Source organism: Solanum pennellii, chromosome 6 (genome assembly GCF_001406875.1).
Source record: "Solanum pennellii chromosome 6, SPENNV200".
Classification (NCBI taxonomy): Eukaryota; Viridiplantae; Streptophyta; class Magnoliopsida; order Solanales; family Solanaceae; genus Solanum; species Solanum pennellii.
Window position 1 is genome coordinate 57565979 of NC_028642.1, and position 15012 is coordinate 57580990.

The 15012-nt window shown below is 30.8% G+C and overlaps 2 protein-coding genes across 2 annotated transcripts; both read right to left on the reverse strand.

Annotated features, from left to right (window-relative positions):
- Nucleotides 1-5662: 5662 nt before the first annotated feature.
- On the reverse strand, nucleotides 5663-7783 carry LOC107022654 (vicilin-like seed storage protein At2g28490). Its single transcript, XM_015223251.2, has 5 exons — nucleotides 7419-7783; nucleotides 7086-7270; nucleotides 6929-7009; nucleotides 6451-6846; nucleotides 5663-6346 (listed from the first exon to the last, which is right to left on the reverse strand). The coding sequence occupies exons 1-5, from the start codon at nucleotides 7720-7722 to the stop codon at nucleotides 5867-5869; spliced, it is 1446 nt and encodes a 481-aa protein (XP_015078737.1). The 5' UTR covers nucleotides 7723-7783; the 3' UTR covers nucleotides 5663-5866.
- A 1790-nt stretch (nucleotides 7784-9573) lies between these two features.
- Nucleotides 9574-11790, reverse strand: LOC107022655 (vicilin-like seed storage protein At2g28490). The gene is made up of 5 exons (XM_015223252.2): nucleotides 11157-11790; nucleotides 10890-11074; nucleotides 10743-10823; nucleotides 10263-10661; nucleotides 9574-10166 (listed from the first exon to the last, which is right to left on the reverse strand). Exons 1-5 carry the CDS (start codon nucleotides 11449-11451, stop codon nucleotides 9756-9758), a joined length of 1371 nt encoding a protein of 456 aa, XP_015078738.1. The 5' UTR covers nucleotides 11452-11790; the 3' UTR covers nucleotides 9574-9755.
- Between the last annotated feature and the right edge of the window lie 3222 nt (nucleotides 11791-15012).

Consider the following 15012-nt stretch of genomic DNA (forward strand, 5'->3'; position numbering starts at 1 on the left):
AAATTATAATTTTTAAAATATTTTTTTAATAAGCGTGAAAAGAACAAAACAAGTAATTAAATGATACATAAGGATCACTCTTTTGTTAATTTTAAGTGAACCAATTTTCTCTGAGAAGCCATTTGTTACTATTGGTTTTTCTTTGTCTTCTTATCAGGGAAGGGGAAGGAAAAATAAGTGACATAATTATAAGATGGCCGAAATCAAATATTCATCAATTAATTAGAAGTATGATTGGTTGTCAATCAATTGAGCTATTACATTGTTAATATTAGTCAAGGGAATGTATTGTAGGTTTTTATATGATATTTAAAATCTAAATTTTGAGATTGAGTTAGACATAATAATTATATATTCACAACAATTAAGTATATTCCTATATATCATTTTTAGGTGAAAGAATTACTACTATTATTTGGAGAGTTAAGCAATTTTTCACTTGCATGTATTTTCTCAAAATCTTTTTTAATATTATTGAACTATATATTAATTATATTAATTAATAAATAGTACTTTTAAAGAACATCAATTTTGTTTTGAAAACTTAAAATGTTTTATATCTCATTTCAAATGGACAGGTAGACGTTTTCACCTTCATATTATAAATTTCATCATATAAATTAAGATCGAACGAATATAAATTACAATTTATTTATTAGATTTTATAAAAAGAGATAGGATCCGATGTAGACGGACAAGAGGTGTCTTGTGTCTCTTGCCATGTCCATTAGCTAATTGGACACTATATATCCAACTACAACGCAAGACCCGTTTTTTCAGATATTGGTCGTCCCTTTACTTTTGCTAAATCAAAATTAAAAATTTATAAATTTGTCATCAAACTTATAATTATTTTTTGCTATTGAGTTTGAGTTAATAATTAACAAACTTTTTATTATAAATACTAAAACAATTCTTTTTAATTTTTTTAAAAAATCTAAATTATAATTTTACCTCTGCCTCTGGTCTCTGCCTGCATTGCGAGGCAGTATATAGTATATAGTATATAGTAGTACAAGTAGACCTTTTTCTCTTTAACAAACAGAATAGTGACGGATGGTGATGTTGAGCTAATAATTATAAAGAGTTATCGTTGTTGAAATTAAAAAAAGATAGATAGATAAATAAATAAAATAATTCTATCATCTGACTGAGTCACCTCACCAGAAAGGCAGAAACTCTTGCTCTTTCGGTTTTAGGGTCCCCCCTTTCTGCTCTTTTAATTTTATTGTTGTCCTATACAACAACACTTACTGCCAAATGCTCATGGACCATCCACATCTTCATTTTTTCCAACTTCCTACTACTCTTTTTTACCCTTTGCATCTATCTTCTACGAGTATATCTAATCAGACGTTTGGACATGCAATTTAAAATCACAATTATAATTTTTATGTAATGGTTTTGAGTTTTAAAGATTCATTCTTGATGTAAAGAGATTGTGTATACTATGTGAAAGGATTATATTATAGTATAGCTAGCGATGTTTATTGAAACTTTGTAATTGTGTACATCTATTTATAAAAGGAATAGGAGACATGTTATTAATCAATACCAATCTTATGATATTTTGATGTCTTGTTTATGAACTATAGTTTGCAAATTAATAAGATTGTTTAAGAATTGAGATTTTATTTGGATAGTTCTCATAATTTTAGTGCATCTAATAATGTCTGCCAATCTACTAAATAAGCACTGTTATTATCACTAAGTGATTGTAGTTAACTAATGAGTTTAAGTTATGTACTTCCTCCTCCATGTTTTGATTTAATTGAAATTTTATTTAGCTTTGATGATAAATCAAATTAATTTTTGGAAAGTGAAATCACAAATATTTTAGAATGGAAGAAATTTTTTGATGGTACCATAATTTATTTTTAGATTATGAGATCATCCACGGCTGTATTTCTTCCTATATATGGCAATTACACTTCTCTATGTTCTGTTCACCTAGATCTTATTTGAATTCTTTTACACACGTACGTATCTTTTTCTTTATATCAAAAGGGCAATGCACGTGTAAGATTGGTATATACATTTAATTTTTTTTTGGCTCTAAGTTAACTTTACAAATTCGTTAGTCCATGAGGTGATAATCACTAAAACTTATGCAAAGGAGAGTAAAAATCAATAGTTATGGAACTTAGGCAAAATTAATAATTTTTTTTTAATAGAAAATAACTATAATTTTAAAATATCATAAAAAAGTGCAATTATGTTATTTTTATAGAAAATTCTTCTCCTCTCTCCCTTAACCCCCCTCTCTTTCTCCGTTTTTCTCTCTTACAAATAAGAAGAAATCCATTTAATGTATTGTGTATCAGTTGTATTAAATCAAATATAGGTGGGAGTTTTGTATTATATTTCAATAGTATTTAAAAAAATTATATTTTGTATATGTATTCATATGTATATATTCATCCGCGTATTTGTATCCAATCAAAAGAAGATGAATACAGTTGTATTCAGTGTATTTCGACTACAATTGATACAAAATAAATAAAGAATACAAAGCAAAATTAAATACAAAATACAATTCTTTGTATTTCGAATACAATTGATATAAAATAATACATAATACAAAATACAATCGTCTCTTATCACTTTCTCAATCTCGCTCTTCTCGCTTCTTAATATGTACTCAATTTGATACACATCAATTTTTTATTTGTATTTTTTTCTCCAAAATCTGCAAAAATAAATACTCTCTCCTCTCTTTTCCAGATCTTGCTCGGCTCTCTCCTCTCCTAACATTTTGCTATTATTAGTAATTAAGCAAATTATAACTATAAAGTGCCTAATATTTGTTATTTTTGAAAATTTCCTTATAATAGGACAGAGGAAAGCAGTAATATTTTTTTTAGGGAAAAGCCAATATTTCAGTTTTTATTTACCTATAGTACTGCCAGCATCAACTTTAATATGAACCAAATGTACACATATACTAAATATTCGATAGTAATGTCACGAGTATTTTTAATAAACAGTAGGTGCACATGCAATCTGAAATTTTAGTTGCAGGTTTTGCACATATCTATATAACCAAAGGTATCTCTATCTTTTTTCTTTAAATAAAATGATGAAAAATAAGCTTAGGGGACCATAGTTTATAGTTTACCCAACCACTTTTGGAATTAAGCTATCGGAGTTTACTATTTTGGAATACATGCATGAATTTATTTATTAAATTTTTTCATATATATAAAATTCCTTGTGAATTCTTCAAGAGAGGGACACCCAAACAAACCTCACCTAATCTCATACTCTTTGGATCTTTTACTTAACCCAAATTCTCTTGGGAAAGCCAAAAGTATATTACGAAAATGACTTGACCTAGCTATACACTCACCCAAACCATACAATTATTAAATTTTATTTAACTTGCGTATACTGAGTGACTGTACAGAATATCATTTACACTATCAATATATATATCTAGTAGATTGACAATATGATTTTCTTAGCGTATATCATTTTACAATGTTTTATTGTTGTTGTTTTCTAAATGAACTAATAGTGTAAAAAAATAATTTGTGCTTTCAAAGTAATGAAATTATGTTTACAGCTATAGTAATTATAAATATTTTTTACATTATCAATATACTTACTTAACATGTAGGAGTATAAATAACTAGTTTTGTTTATTATGTATAGTTATTAGTAGTGTAAAAATTATTTTTACAGTAAGAGCATATAGAATAAGTTAAAATGTAAAATTAATGTGTGTATTTTCAAATAAAGACGACAAACATGACATTCCTTGGACCGGAGAAACAATTCCCTCCCATGTTCTAAAATAAATCAAACATGTTTGCTACGTTTTATATTATTTTGTTATCTTTGTTTGGTATCTTGTGTTTGGTGACAAGACATGGAAAATAATTCTCTCTCACATGCAACTTAATAAACATATATATAGATGATTCAATATTGGATACCTTTTCAATAATTTGTATTTACTATACTCTTTTGGACAAAATCACTATGGAAGTATGTATGTTGTTTAAACTTTTCACTTACTTAGATCAGATAAAAAACTTTGTATGTTGTAGTGTTAAATTTTCTATGATTTTTCCTTTGTCAAACTGACCCTCCAATAAAAAAAAGAAATAAGTACATGTTAATAAACATCTAGTTAATTTGACACATGGCTTTTAATTATTTGTTATAAGTGATATGATAATCGGAAAAGAATAGAGTTAATTATGTGTTAGAACTGATATGATCTGCAAATTGAAGATGTTGGCTGGCGTAGGATATAGACAAATAGGATGGGGTTAATCAACGATCTATTTTTTTATTTTGATGTTTAGTTATTTCAAGTTCTAGTTCCAACTTATATAGTTCTATAACCTATATATCGTAGGCTTTTGACTAAAAGATTTAGGGGAAAATTTTGTCCAAAAGTATATACATATTCAAAATATCCCACCTTACTTTTCGTACATGCAAGACTTTTCAGTGATACAAAATATTTTAAAAATAAATAAGAGTTCGCTTGAGGTATACCTATTCAAAATTATTAATTATAAATGTATTTTTGAATCATAGTATTGATAGAAAGATTAATTTTAGAACGATACGTAGGATATTTTTGTTCATTTCAAGTAATTTTGAAGGGATTTTGACCCCTTTCCAATTCATCGATACTCGATTGATTAATATGAGATTATAAACCTACAAAAAGTTGTCTATGACACTTCAATTTGTTTCTTTTTTATCCAGGTTACTATTGGTTCTCTGTTTTAATTTGTTTGTCTTATTATTTTCAGTAAGTTTATTTTTTTCCCCAACTTTTTAACTATAACATCTACGTAACTAGTTTAAATCTCAAAAATTAATACAAAAAGGGTGTACTAAGTGATAAAAGAAATAGTGAATTCCAATTATTTCTTTCTTTAGTTTCTTCTCATTACTTTGATATGACCCTGGTCTAATCTATTCAGGGAAAAACTTTCATCTAGACGAGTCCAAAGAGCTGACTAAAAATTACTGACTTGACTGCTTATATCAATGACTTATCTAATTATTACTATTTGATTGGGTGCCACATATTTGCATAATAATACCATTATTGAAGCTGCCAGTGTACTGTTGCGTCCAAATGAATAAATTAAAGTTAAAGATCATCAGAAAACTTTTTTCATTTTGGGCCATACTTTTGATGAAGCCATGTGTTCATTTTTATTCCAACAAGATCAAATTAGACTTAATAATACTAGAAGAAGCCTCCCCAGAGAATATGGACTTTCAACTTATGAAATTCCCAGACAGTGGTTGTTTCAATTGCTGTGCTAAAAAGTGATTAGCCCGTGCTATTAATATAAAAAGCTTTTACCACAACATAATCCAACTTGTTTACAACTTTCTGCTTATCTAAGATCAACGTGAACGCGATGACCTGTGCTGTAGCCTACTATTATTACTTGTATTTTTAGCTTTTAAAAACTGATGTACATCAACAAGGATAATTAGGGAGGTGTTGCAACCAAGGGCAGGGGCATATCCGTTTCCAATCTTGCCAGGATGGTTCATGATGATGATTGTTCTCTCTTCAACAATATAATCTAAGCATGATGGAGAAGCTGCACAACTTTGTTGTTGCTCAACATTGAGAATTAATAACAAGAAAGGACTAATTAATGGAGTTCAAAGGCATCAATAGAACCCGAAAAGGAAAATCCTTTTTATTCAAAACTCACAGTCGAATGACTCCAAGACAACAAAGGAATGAAAATGCAATCTTAAGAAAGAAAGAAAAAAAAACCAAAAAAATGTATTGGCATCTACCTTTCAGGCCAAAACTCAAACTGGATTTATTGTTGGATAAACAAAATTTCCAACAATTTTTACTAAACAAATTAAATTAATCAAAACCCATGATCATGTCACTGCCTAAGCTCCCCACAATCCTCTCAAAATTGGTCCTCTTCTTCCTCTCTGGCTCTGATGCCTTGTCTTGTGATGAATCCCACCACGATGCAGGCAATATGACTTGTTCGTGTTGAGCATTGGCAATCCTGTTAAGCCTTTTCTCATCAATTCCAAATGCAGCTGCAAATTCAGGCCCTCGTAAGCTCTGCATCAGTGAGTTCTTACCCACCAAGAACTGTTGATGATTCCTCCTTGCTGATGTTGTGAAGCCAAAGAACTCAAAATGACCATTTGTCGAAGCAATTTGGCAGAATGGGAAGTACCTTGGCACCCAAAAAACGTCCCCTTCTTGTACTCTGGCATTCATTGCTAAAGTCCCATTTGGATACACAATTTGAATCCTACCGGTCCCTTTCAACACTACTCCATACTCTATCGCTGATGGATTAACATGAGGTGCCATCATGGATCCCTACATTATTTATAAAAAAAAACATGTGTAACACGTAATAGGATTTTAATGCGAAGAAAGAGATCTGACTACTCCATGATGTTGAATTATGTGAAGGTCATTACCGGAGATAGATTGACAAGGTAAACGCCATTGCCAGATTGTTCTAGAGGAGAATAATCAGACGAATCCACATTCTTGCTCCATCCATGATGGTTCTTGAAATTGGGCTTCTTCTTGTAGAGATTGTATACTGATGGAGCTTTATGATGATGATGATTGACAACATTTTCTCTGTTTACTAAATTAAACAAAAATTTCCTCAACGACCATGTTGATTTCTCCTCTTTTGGGCTAGCTTCTTCACCAAAATTCACAATCCTCTTCAAGTGAGCTAGTTTTTGTTGGGGTTCTTGGGCCAAGAATTCGGACCACATATTTTTGTGATGAGAACCAGATATATGCACAATTGGACCGGAAGTTTGCCTGGTCAAAAACGTTTGTAATTCTTCCGGCGAGACCTGCCATGTTACATAATATTAACTCATTTTTTCCCCAGTAATAAATGTTGTAAGAAATGGTAAAACTCATTTGAATACTTACATTAAGAGCAGTTGCTAATGTGTTATGATCAAATCCAGCAAGGACGGATGCAGTATGAGTTCCACCGCCAATGAAAAAAGACTGCAAAACGTTTCAACATTACACAAAGTTTTGGGAAGAAAAGAAGACCCATTTTTGAGAAACTAGCTTAGGGTACCTGGAAAGCATGCCATCCCATGGATTCTGAGGTAATATCAATACTACAAATTATGCGAAGTCTCTGATTTTCAAGTCTATTCTCCAAATAGAAAGCTGATCCAGCAGGAATTGTATACACATCTCCATGCTTTAAATGCCTTTCCACTAATTCACCGCTATGGATGTGTCCAACTCTCGCTTCCCCTGTATTCATTTCATCAAAAGTTAAATATTCTAGCTCGTTATTAACACTATCCTTATACTTCAAAATGTGGTAACATACAATCTATCTTATTATTTTCCAAGTTACTGATCCGGGAAGATAATCATTTAAACATAGAAGTTGAATTACCGTGGTGAACAAAGAGGATAAGATTGGAATCAAGGTATTGAGGGATGAAGAGACTATTTGGTTCCATGGAGATGAAACCAATATGCATTGGACTATGTAGAAATGAATCCCTTCGATAACCACCCTTCACCATTCTCATAGACCCTGCATCAGTTTGCACAACATTATGTAACTGACGTAACACAAACCATTTTTCTCCTTGTGTCCTTTGCTCGATTTCTTCCTCTTCATTGGCACTAACAGACGATACAAGTGCAGAGAAAAGTACTAGCACTAGAAGCAACAATGTCCTTCTATCTTCCATTTTAACTCGGGACAAAAAAACTACCAGTAAGTTTAGTTTTTGGTTTACTTATGACTTAGGTGCAGATTGTAACGATTTATATAGATGGAATGGTGAGATTTGAGAGGAACTGTTGTCAACCATGCAAAAATTTCAGGATTTCTGATGTAGAATGAACGTTGAGATCTTGAAAAATAATCGGTGAACCAAAGAAAAATCATTTGTTGAAGATTGTAATACAAAATGAAATGATGTAATGAAATAGGAATTTTGATGACCATTTCAAAGGGCTACTCTACCGAAACAAAAGGAAGGGCTTAATATTTACAATTAGCAATTCACAATAAACTTACAAAATAATTTACTACATTACAATATGAAAAGGTACTTAAAAGCTAATTAATGTGACCATTTATCGTAATTTTTGGGTTGATCAAGTAAAAAAAAATGACAAATGCAATTTGTTCTAAAGAATTATGCAGCATATCTGAAGTATATCCATGACAAAATACCCCAAAAGAAAGAAAAAAAAACTTGCTACCTAAATGTCCAGACTAGTTTGCCCCTTTAATTAAAGTACTACTATTACATAAATCTCATTATTAAGAGTTAGTTACATTATGTCCTCCTCTTTTTCAAATTACAAGTCCCTTAAAAATTTATGGTTCCGAATACATTACTGGACTTCCGGATACATTAGTAGACATCTGATATCGAATACATTACTGGACTTCCAGATACATTAGTAGACATCTGATACATAGACAAGGGATGTATCTGAGAGGGGAAGAATGTATTCAAAAGGAATTTTTGAATTTTTTTTAAATAATTGAGAATTTTAGAAATTATAGTAAAATAAGATGTGTATTTAAATAATATTTCGTTTCATTTAATTAGTTTTGTAAATGTCATCCTTTTGAAAACAAAATAAAATTATTTCCATCCTCCGCCATTGTCCATTTTCCAACCCAGGTTTGCAAATTGAAGGCTATACTACTAAAATTCATATGATTACTATCAGCAAATAGGCATTTGAAATGAATTTTAGAAAAGAATAAAATGAATGACGGAAATGGAATGGAGAAATAATTTGTAAAAGTTATTAAAAAGAGTATTTTAGAGATTACAGAAGATATTAGGGATAATTTTATAAAAAGATTAGACATAGGAAAAATATTTATGAAGTTCAACCCAATTTCTGACTGATACTTTATATGTTTAACAAGCAAGTAAATGAGCAAAAAATATCAATATTTCTAAGCTAATTTGACCAGCTTATAATTTTGTTTTGGTTAATAAATAACTTCAAAATAAAACGTTAATTATGAGAGTAAATTAGTAAAAGAGATAAGCAAATGAAACTGGACCTTTTAATTTGTTGATCATTTGAATTGTATGTTAATTTATTTGATTCAGACAAAGATTAATTGCATGTCTAACAGCTCCAACGGAACACTAATGCCTTGTTAATATAGGGTCTCAAAACTATATGTTTGTCAAGTGAAATGCTAATAGATATGATGTTTTTCATATACATCAAGGCCTCTTTGGATTCCGGAAAAAAAGAAAAACAGTGACAGAACGAAATCACTTTGTTTCAATGATATGAGACCGGCGAGGAATTAGTATGTTGGATGCTAACCTCTTGGTACCAGCAGAGTTGAGAAATGTTACAATTTAGTCTCAGAATACGCTATAGTATATGCTGTAAATTTACTCACAGAATTACCTTTGGCTTTTAATATATGAAGACAATTTTTGAACAATGGAGGATTTGCTATTGTGAGCAAATGTATAAGAACTGCATTGCAGAATTAATTTGAATAGATAAGTAAAATTGATGTTGAAGTTTAAGCCACAACAGAATCCATGTCAAGGAAACAAATCCGTCTTATTCACAACTCAAATGCGCAATGTGTCTTGCTTCCAACAAGACGCCAAGGAAACAAACTCAGACTGAATAACAGGGGAAGTAAATGAAAAGTAACAAAATTGGCTTCGAGCTTTCGTGCCATAATTCAACTAGACCAACGACGAACTAGAATTTCCATAAACTAATAAGAACCAATGTTCATCCTCATAGGAGAATCTGACGATGATGAAGGCAAGATGACTTGTTCACGTTGTGCATTGGCAATCCTGTTAAGCCTTTTCTCACTGATTCCAAATGCAGCAGCAAATTCTGGCCCTCTCAAGCTTTGCATCAATGAGTTCCTACCCACCAAGAATTGTGGATGGTTCCTCCTTGCTGATGTAGTGAAACCAAAGAACTCAAGCGGGCCATTTGATGAAGCAATTTGGCAGAAGGGGAAGTACCTTGGCACCCAAAAAACGTCCCCTTCTCGTACTCTTGCATTCATTGCTAAAGTCCCATTTGGATACACAATTTGGATCCTGCCAGTCCCTTTCAACACTACTCCGTACTCTATTGCTCTTGGGTTGACATGAGGTGCCATCATGGATCCCTACATTTATCAAGAATAGAAACATACAATAAGTTAGGCGATTTGAGACTATTGGATCAAAGGTCACCACCACTTATATGAGGCAAGATGATTTACCTGAGATAGATTGACAAGATAAACACCATTGCCTGATTGTTGCAAAGGAGAATAATCAGACTCATCCACTGTCTTGCTCCATCCGTAATTGTTCTTGAAATCAGGATTCCTGTTGTTGAGATTGTACGATGATGGAGCTTCATGATTCACTCTCTTGACAACATCTTTTCTGTGCAGTAAGGTACACAAGAATTTCCTCAATGACCATGTTGATTCTTCCTCTTTTGGGCTAACTTCTTCCTCTAAATTCACAATCCTCTTCAAGTGAGCTAATTTTTGGTGGGGTTCTTGGGAAACAAATTCAGTCCAAATGTTTGTGTGATGATGAGAATCAGATATATGCACAATTGGCCCCGAAGATTGTCTGGTCAGGAACGTTCTTACTTCTGCTGTTGAAACCTGCAGTTTTACATAATTTTGGTTCAGTTTTTCCTCACTGATAAATGTAGCATGAAAAATTAAGTTCCGTTGAATACTTACATTAAGAGCAGTTGATAATGTGGTATGATCGAATCCAGCAAGAATGGATGTAGGATGAGTTCCACCGCCAATGAAGAAAGACTGCGAAATGGGTTGAGTTACAATGTATTGAGAAGAAAATTTGCTGAAAAATTAGCTTAGGCATACCTGGAATGCATGCCATCCCATGGATTCTGAGGTAATACCAATACTACAAATTATGCGAAGTCTCTGGTTTTCATTTCTATTCTCCAAATAGAAAGCTGATCCAGCAGAAATCGTGTACACGTCTCCCTGCTTCAAACTCCTTTCTGCTAATTCATCCCTATGGATGTGTCCAACTCTTGCTTCCCCTGTATTTAATGACTCAATGATATACACTGACAATATTAATGAATTCTTATACATATCGAATGGAATGAAAATGAATTTTACCATGGTGAACAAAGAGGACAAGATCGGAATCGAGGTACTGAGGGATAAAGAGGCTATTGGGTTCCATGGAGATGAAACCAATATGCATTGGACTATGGAGATGCGAACCCCCACGATAGCCACCCTTCACCATTCTCATAGACCCTGCATCAGTTTTCACAACATTATGTAACTGACGCAGCAAAAACCATTTTTCTCCTTGTGTCCTTTGATCGTTTTCTTCCTCTTCATAAGCACCAACAAAGGACACTAATAGTACCAGCACTAGAAGCAACAGTATCCTTCTATCTCCCATTTCAACTCGCTACTGAAAGAATGCTTTAATTTGTAAGTTGTTTCTAATGATTACTTTTTGTTCACTTATGCAGAGTTTAGTGATTTATATAGAGGGAATGCTGAGATTTAAGAGGAATTGTTGTCAACCATGCAAGAATTTTAGGTTTTCTAGTGGTGTGTTGTAAACATTGAGATCCTGAAAAAAGAAATTAGTTTGAAATAAAGAAACATCATTTTTATATACAGACCCAAATGTTGTGAAACTGCAAGTTGATGACCACTTCAAAGGGCCTAACCTAGTGCAATTTAAAAAATGGATTTAAGAATATATATTTACTAGTTCTCGACACGTGTGAGTCCCACAAATATACATATATAACACGAGTTATATTAAAATCATTACTATTTTCCCCTAACATCACTATTATGTATTTATTTAAATTACTTCTATCTAAACAAAAACATATTTTGCATAAGCTATTCAAGTATTATCAAATTCATCATGTATTAATTGAAGTTTTGTCAATTAAATGACATAACATAAAAACAAAGACATTTTCTCATAATAATGCAAAATAACACATAATTACATTAAAATATGGCCCGCATACATTTTGGACAACCATACCTTAACTCCAAAATCAATAAGAAAAACTTAAAATCATAATCTAACATAAAACAAGATCTAAAGGAATATATAAGTCATATCTTATACTATTAAGTTTAAAAGTTGAACTATATTGTAAGAAAGCTTATTTTTAAATTTCAAAATAAAGCTATTTGTTATTCTCCCCAGTTAGCTTCTTGACGACATGTATTTATATCATAATCTAGGAAGAAGAAAAGAGAATAATAGATCATAGAAAAGAAAAAAATCTGACGACTTAATTAGGAAGCAACTAATGGGTACTTATAGTAATATTTGATTATCTTTTCACCTATCAAAATTTTTTAATGGGGAACATTGAAAAGAATCACAAAATTTGAAGAGTTTCATGCATTATTGTTTCATGATAGATTAATTGATGTTAATTGCAAAATTCAAAAAATCACAAAATTCGAAGAGTTACATACATTATTATTTTCTACTCTAGTTTAATTTAACCTAATTAATTATAATCATAATGTCATAACTAAAAAATTTAAGTGTAGTAATTGAACTTCATATTCTATCATTATATAATTAAATATTAATATTTTAAAAAAAATAATTTATTTTGATTTAGTGGAGGGGCAAAATAGTAATCCAACTTTGAAGGTTGGAGCTTCCCACTTATAATGATATGCTAGTTTCTGACAATGTGCGTTGCACGTGTATCCCATGTTATTTAATACCAAATATTTCAAATGATATAATTATTTTAGAATAATTGATGCATTATACAATATTTAAAGGGTAAAAATGATGTTTCTGGTAAAACATTCAACTAAGGTTGCAAGATCAATAGAATCTGAAGAATTTCCGATTCTATTGATAAAAACTTTTTCTTTTAATCATGTGGGATACACTGTATTTATTGGTAAAAAAAGATTACTACTTCAATTATATGATTTGTCAAGATTGTCAAATATCTAACACTATATTTCCATACAAAATGAAAGAAGTTAATTAAACAAAGCAATATATCAAAAAGGAAAAAAAAGACCAATGAATAAAAGATTACATAAGAACTATAAGATGTGAAAATATAAAGTGTAATGGACTAATATTTTCTATTCAATTTATAAAGAGAGAAATTGTGTATATGAAAGGTTGTGAATGAATGTATTTAATTTTAGAAGCTAAAAAGTTTAGCAATTAAAGTCATTAAGAAGTGAAAAATAATAATTGTAACATCTAACCATGTATTCTCTTCATTTAAATATTGATATTGTATGAATCTCTCCATATGCTCTAACCTTTCTCTTCATATGCTCTAATGTGTAAGTTTTTTAAATTTAAAACGGTAATTGTTTTAAGTGCTCAAAATTCAGCAATTAAGAAAAAAAATTGTTAATGCAACTCCATGATAATGGCAAAAGGAATACTCATAAATGCATTTCAAATTATTAGCGGTAACATTTTAGTGATATGTAAAAAGTTTTCTGTTGTGGAACTTAAATTACTATTTAATAATAATAATAATAATAATAATAATAATATAATGGTATTATTGTAGTAACTCAACTATATAGGGTTATTTTGGTATTTCAACTTTCAACTTTTTTATTCCCACTTATAATAATATATGATGATATGATAAATATATGATATGAATGAATATGAATACGATGAATAATAAAAAAGTAGTTTTTGTGGCGATGAAGTGTTTGCTGCAACATATTGTTTTGTTTTAAAGGCATTCACAACTTATCTTTTCTCGCGACTAAAGCCTTTAAAGCGAAATCAAATCAATTAAGTTGATTTTTCAAAATATTTAAACTAAATCAAACTAATTAAGTGGATTTTTCAATAATTTTGCCTTTTGTAAAAAAAAAATTGTTTTTTGTCAAAACACATTCCAATTTAACACTAACAAACCACTTAATTCTTGAGAAAATGCATCATTCCCTAAGATAAAAATAAATTAAATGGTGATGAATAATTAAAAAACCAATTAAAAACAAGTTACTTTTAACATGAAATAAATTCCTGAATTTATCAAAATATTAAACTAGAATTTAAAGGCCAAGAACTAAATTACTACAAGGCTATTAACTATGCATGATTATAACTTTTTAATATGTATTTATATAGTCTGTTTGACTCGATGGTCCTTAATTATTCTCGTTCAAAACTAAAACTAAACCAATATATACCAGTTCTTTACATTAAAATCCAAAACCAAAAAGTTATATGTTTTTTCTTTCGGTTTGATTTGAAGTATTGGCAACGACCCTATTGACGGTCCTTAAAGGTTGCGTGGCAACCAATTGACTTTTGGTGACGACAAAACTCATTTTTTGTAGTGAGCTATACAGAGTTCTTGTTGGGAACAAATTCGTAACAGAAATAATATTTGCGGTAATAAAGGCAATAAATGCGGAACACAACAATACGGTTAATCAACGAGAATAAAAGAGAAATAATGACACCAAGATTTTACGTGGAAACCCTCATAAATAAGGGAAAAACCACGACCTGAGAGGAGCAACGAATATCACTATAGTAAGGATTTCACACTTGTATGTCTGAGTAAAACTCCAAAGACCACTACACATTCAAAAGAAATAACACTCTTTTGATTTTTCCACCTCACTACAATATCGCTCACACTCTCTATTTTTCCTCACAGATTATTTTCCTCTGTGATGCCTCACTCTTCTTTCTCTCCTTTGTAATTCTTTTTGGTGCATTTTGAAATGAGCAAGAGCTCTCTATTTATAGGAAAATCTACTCCTAATGATGTCACCAATGACATCACAAGAAACACAAGATTTCAACATTTTCACCTATGTAGAAATCTTGCTAAGATTTTAGTTGAAAAAAGAAATGGTGAGCTTTGAATTTTGTTGCAACATTTGTTGACTTTAACAATAATCAACAAACAAAATTCAACCATTTTTGCTATGTTTATCTACAATGGGTATGGACTCCACA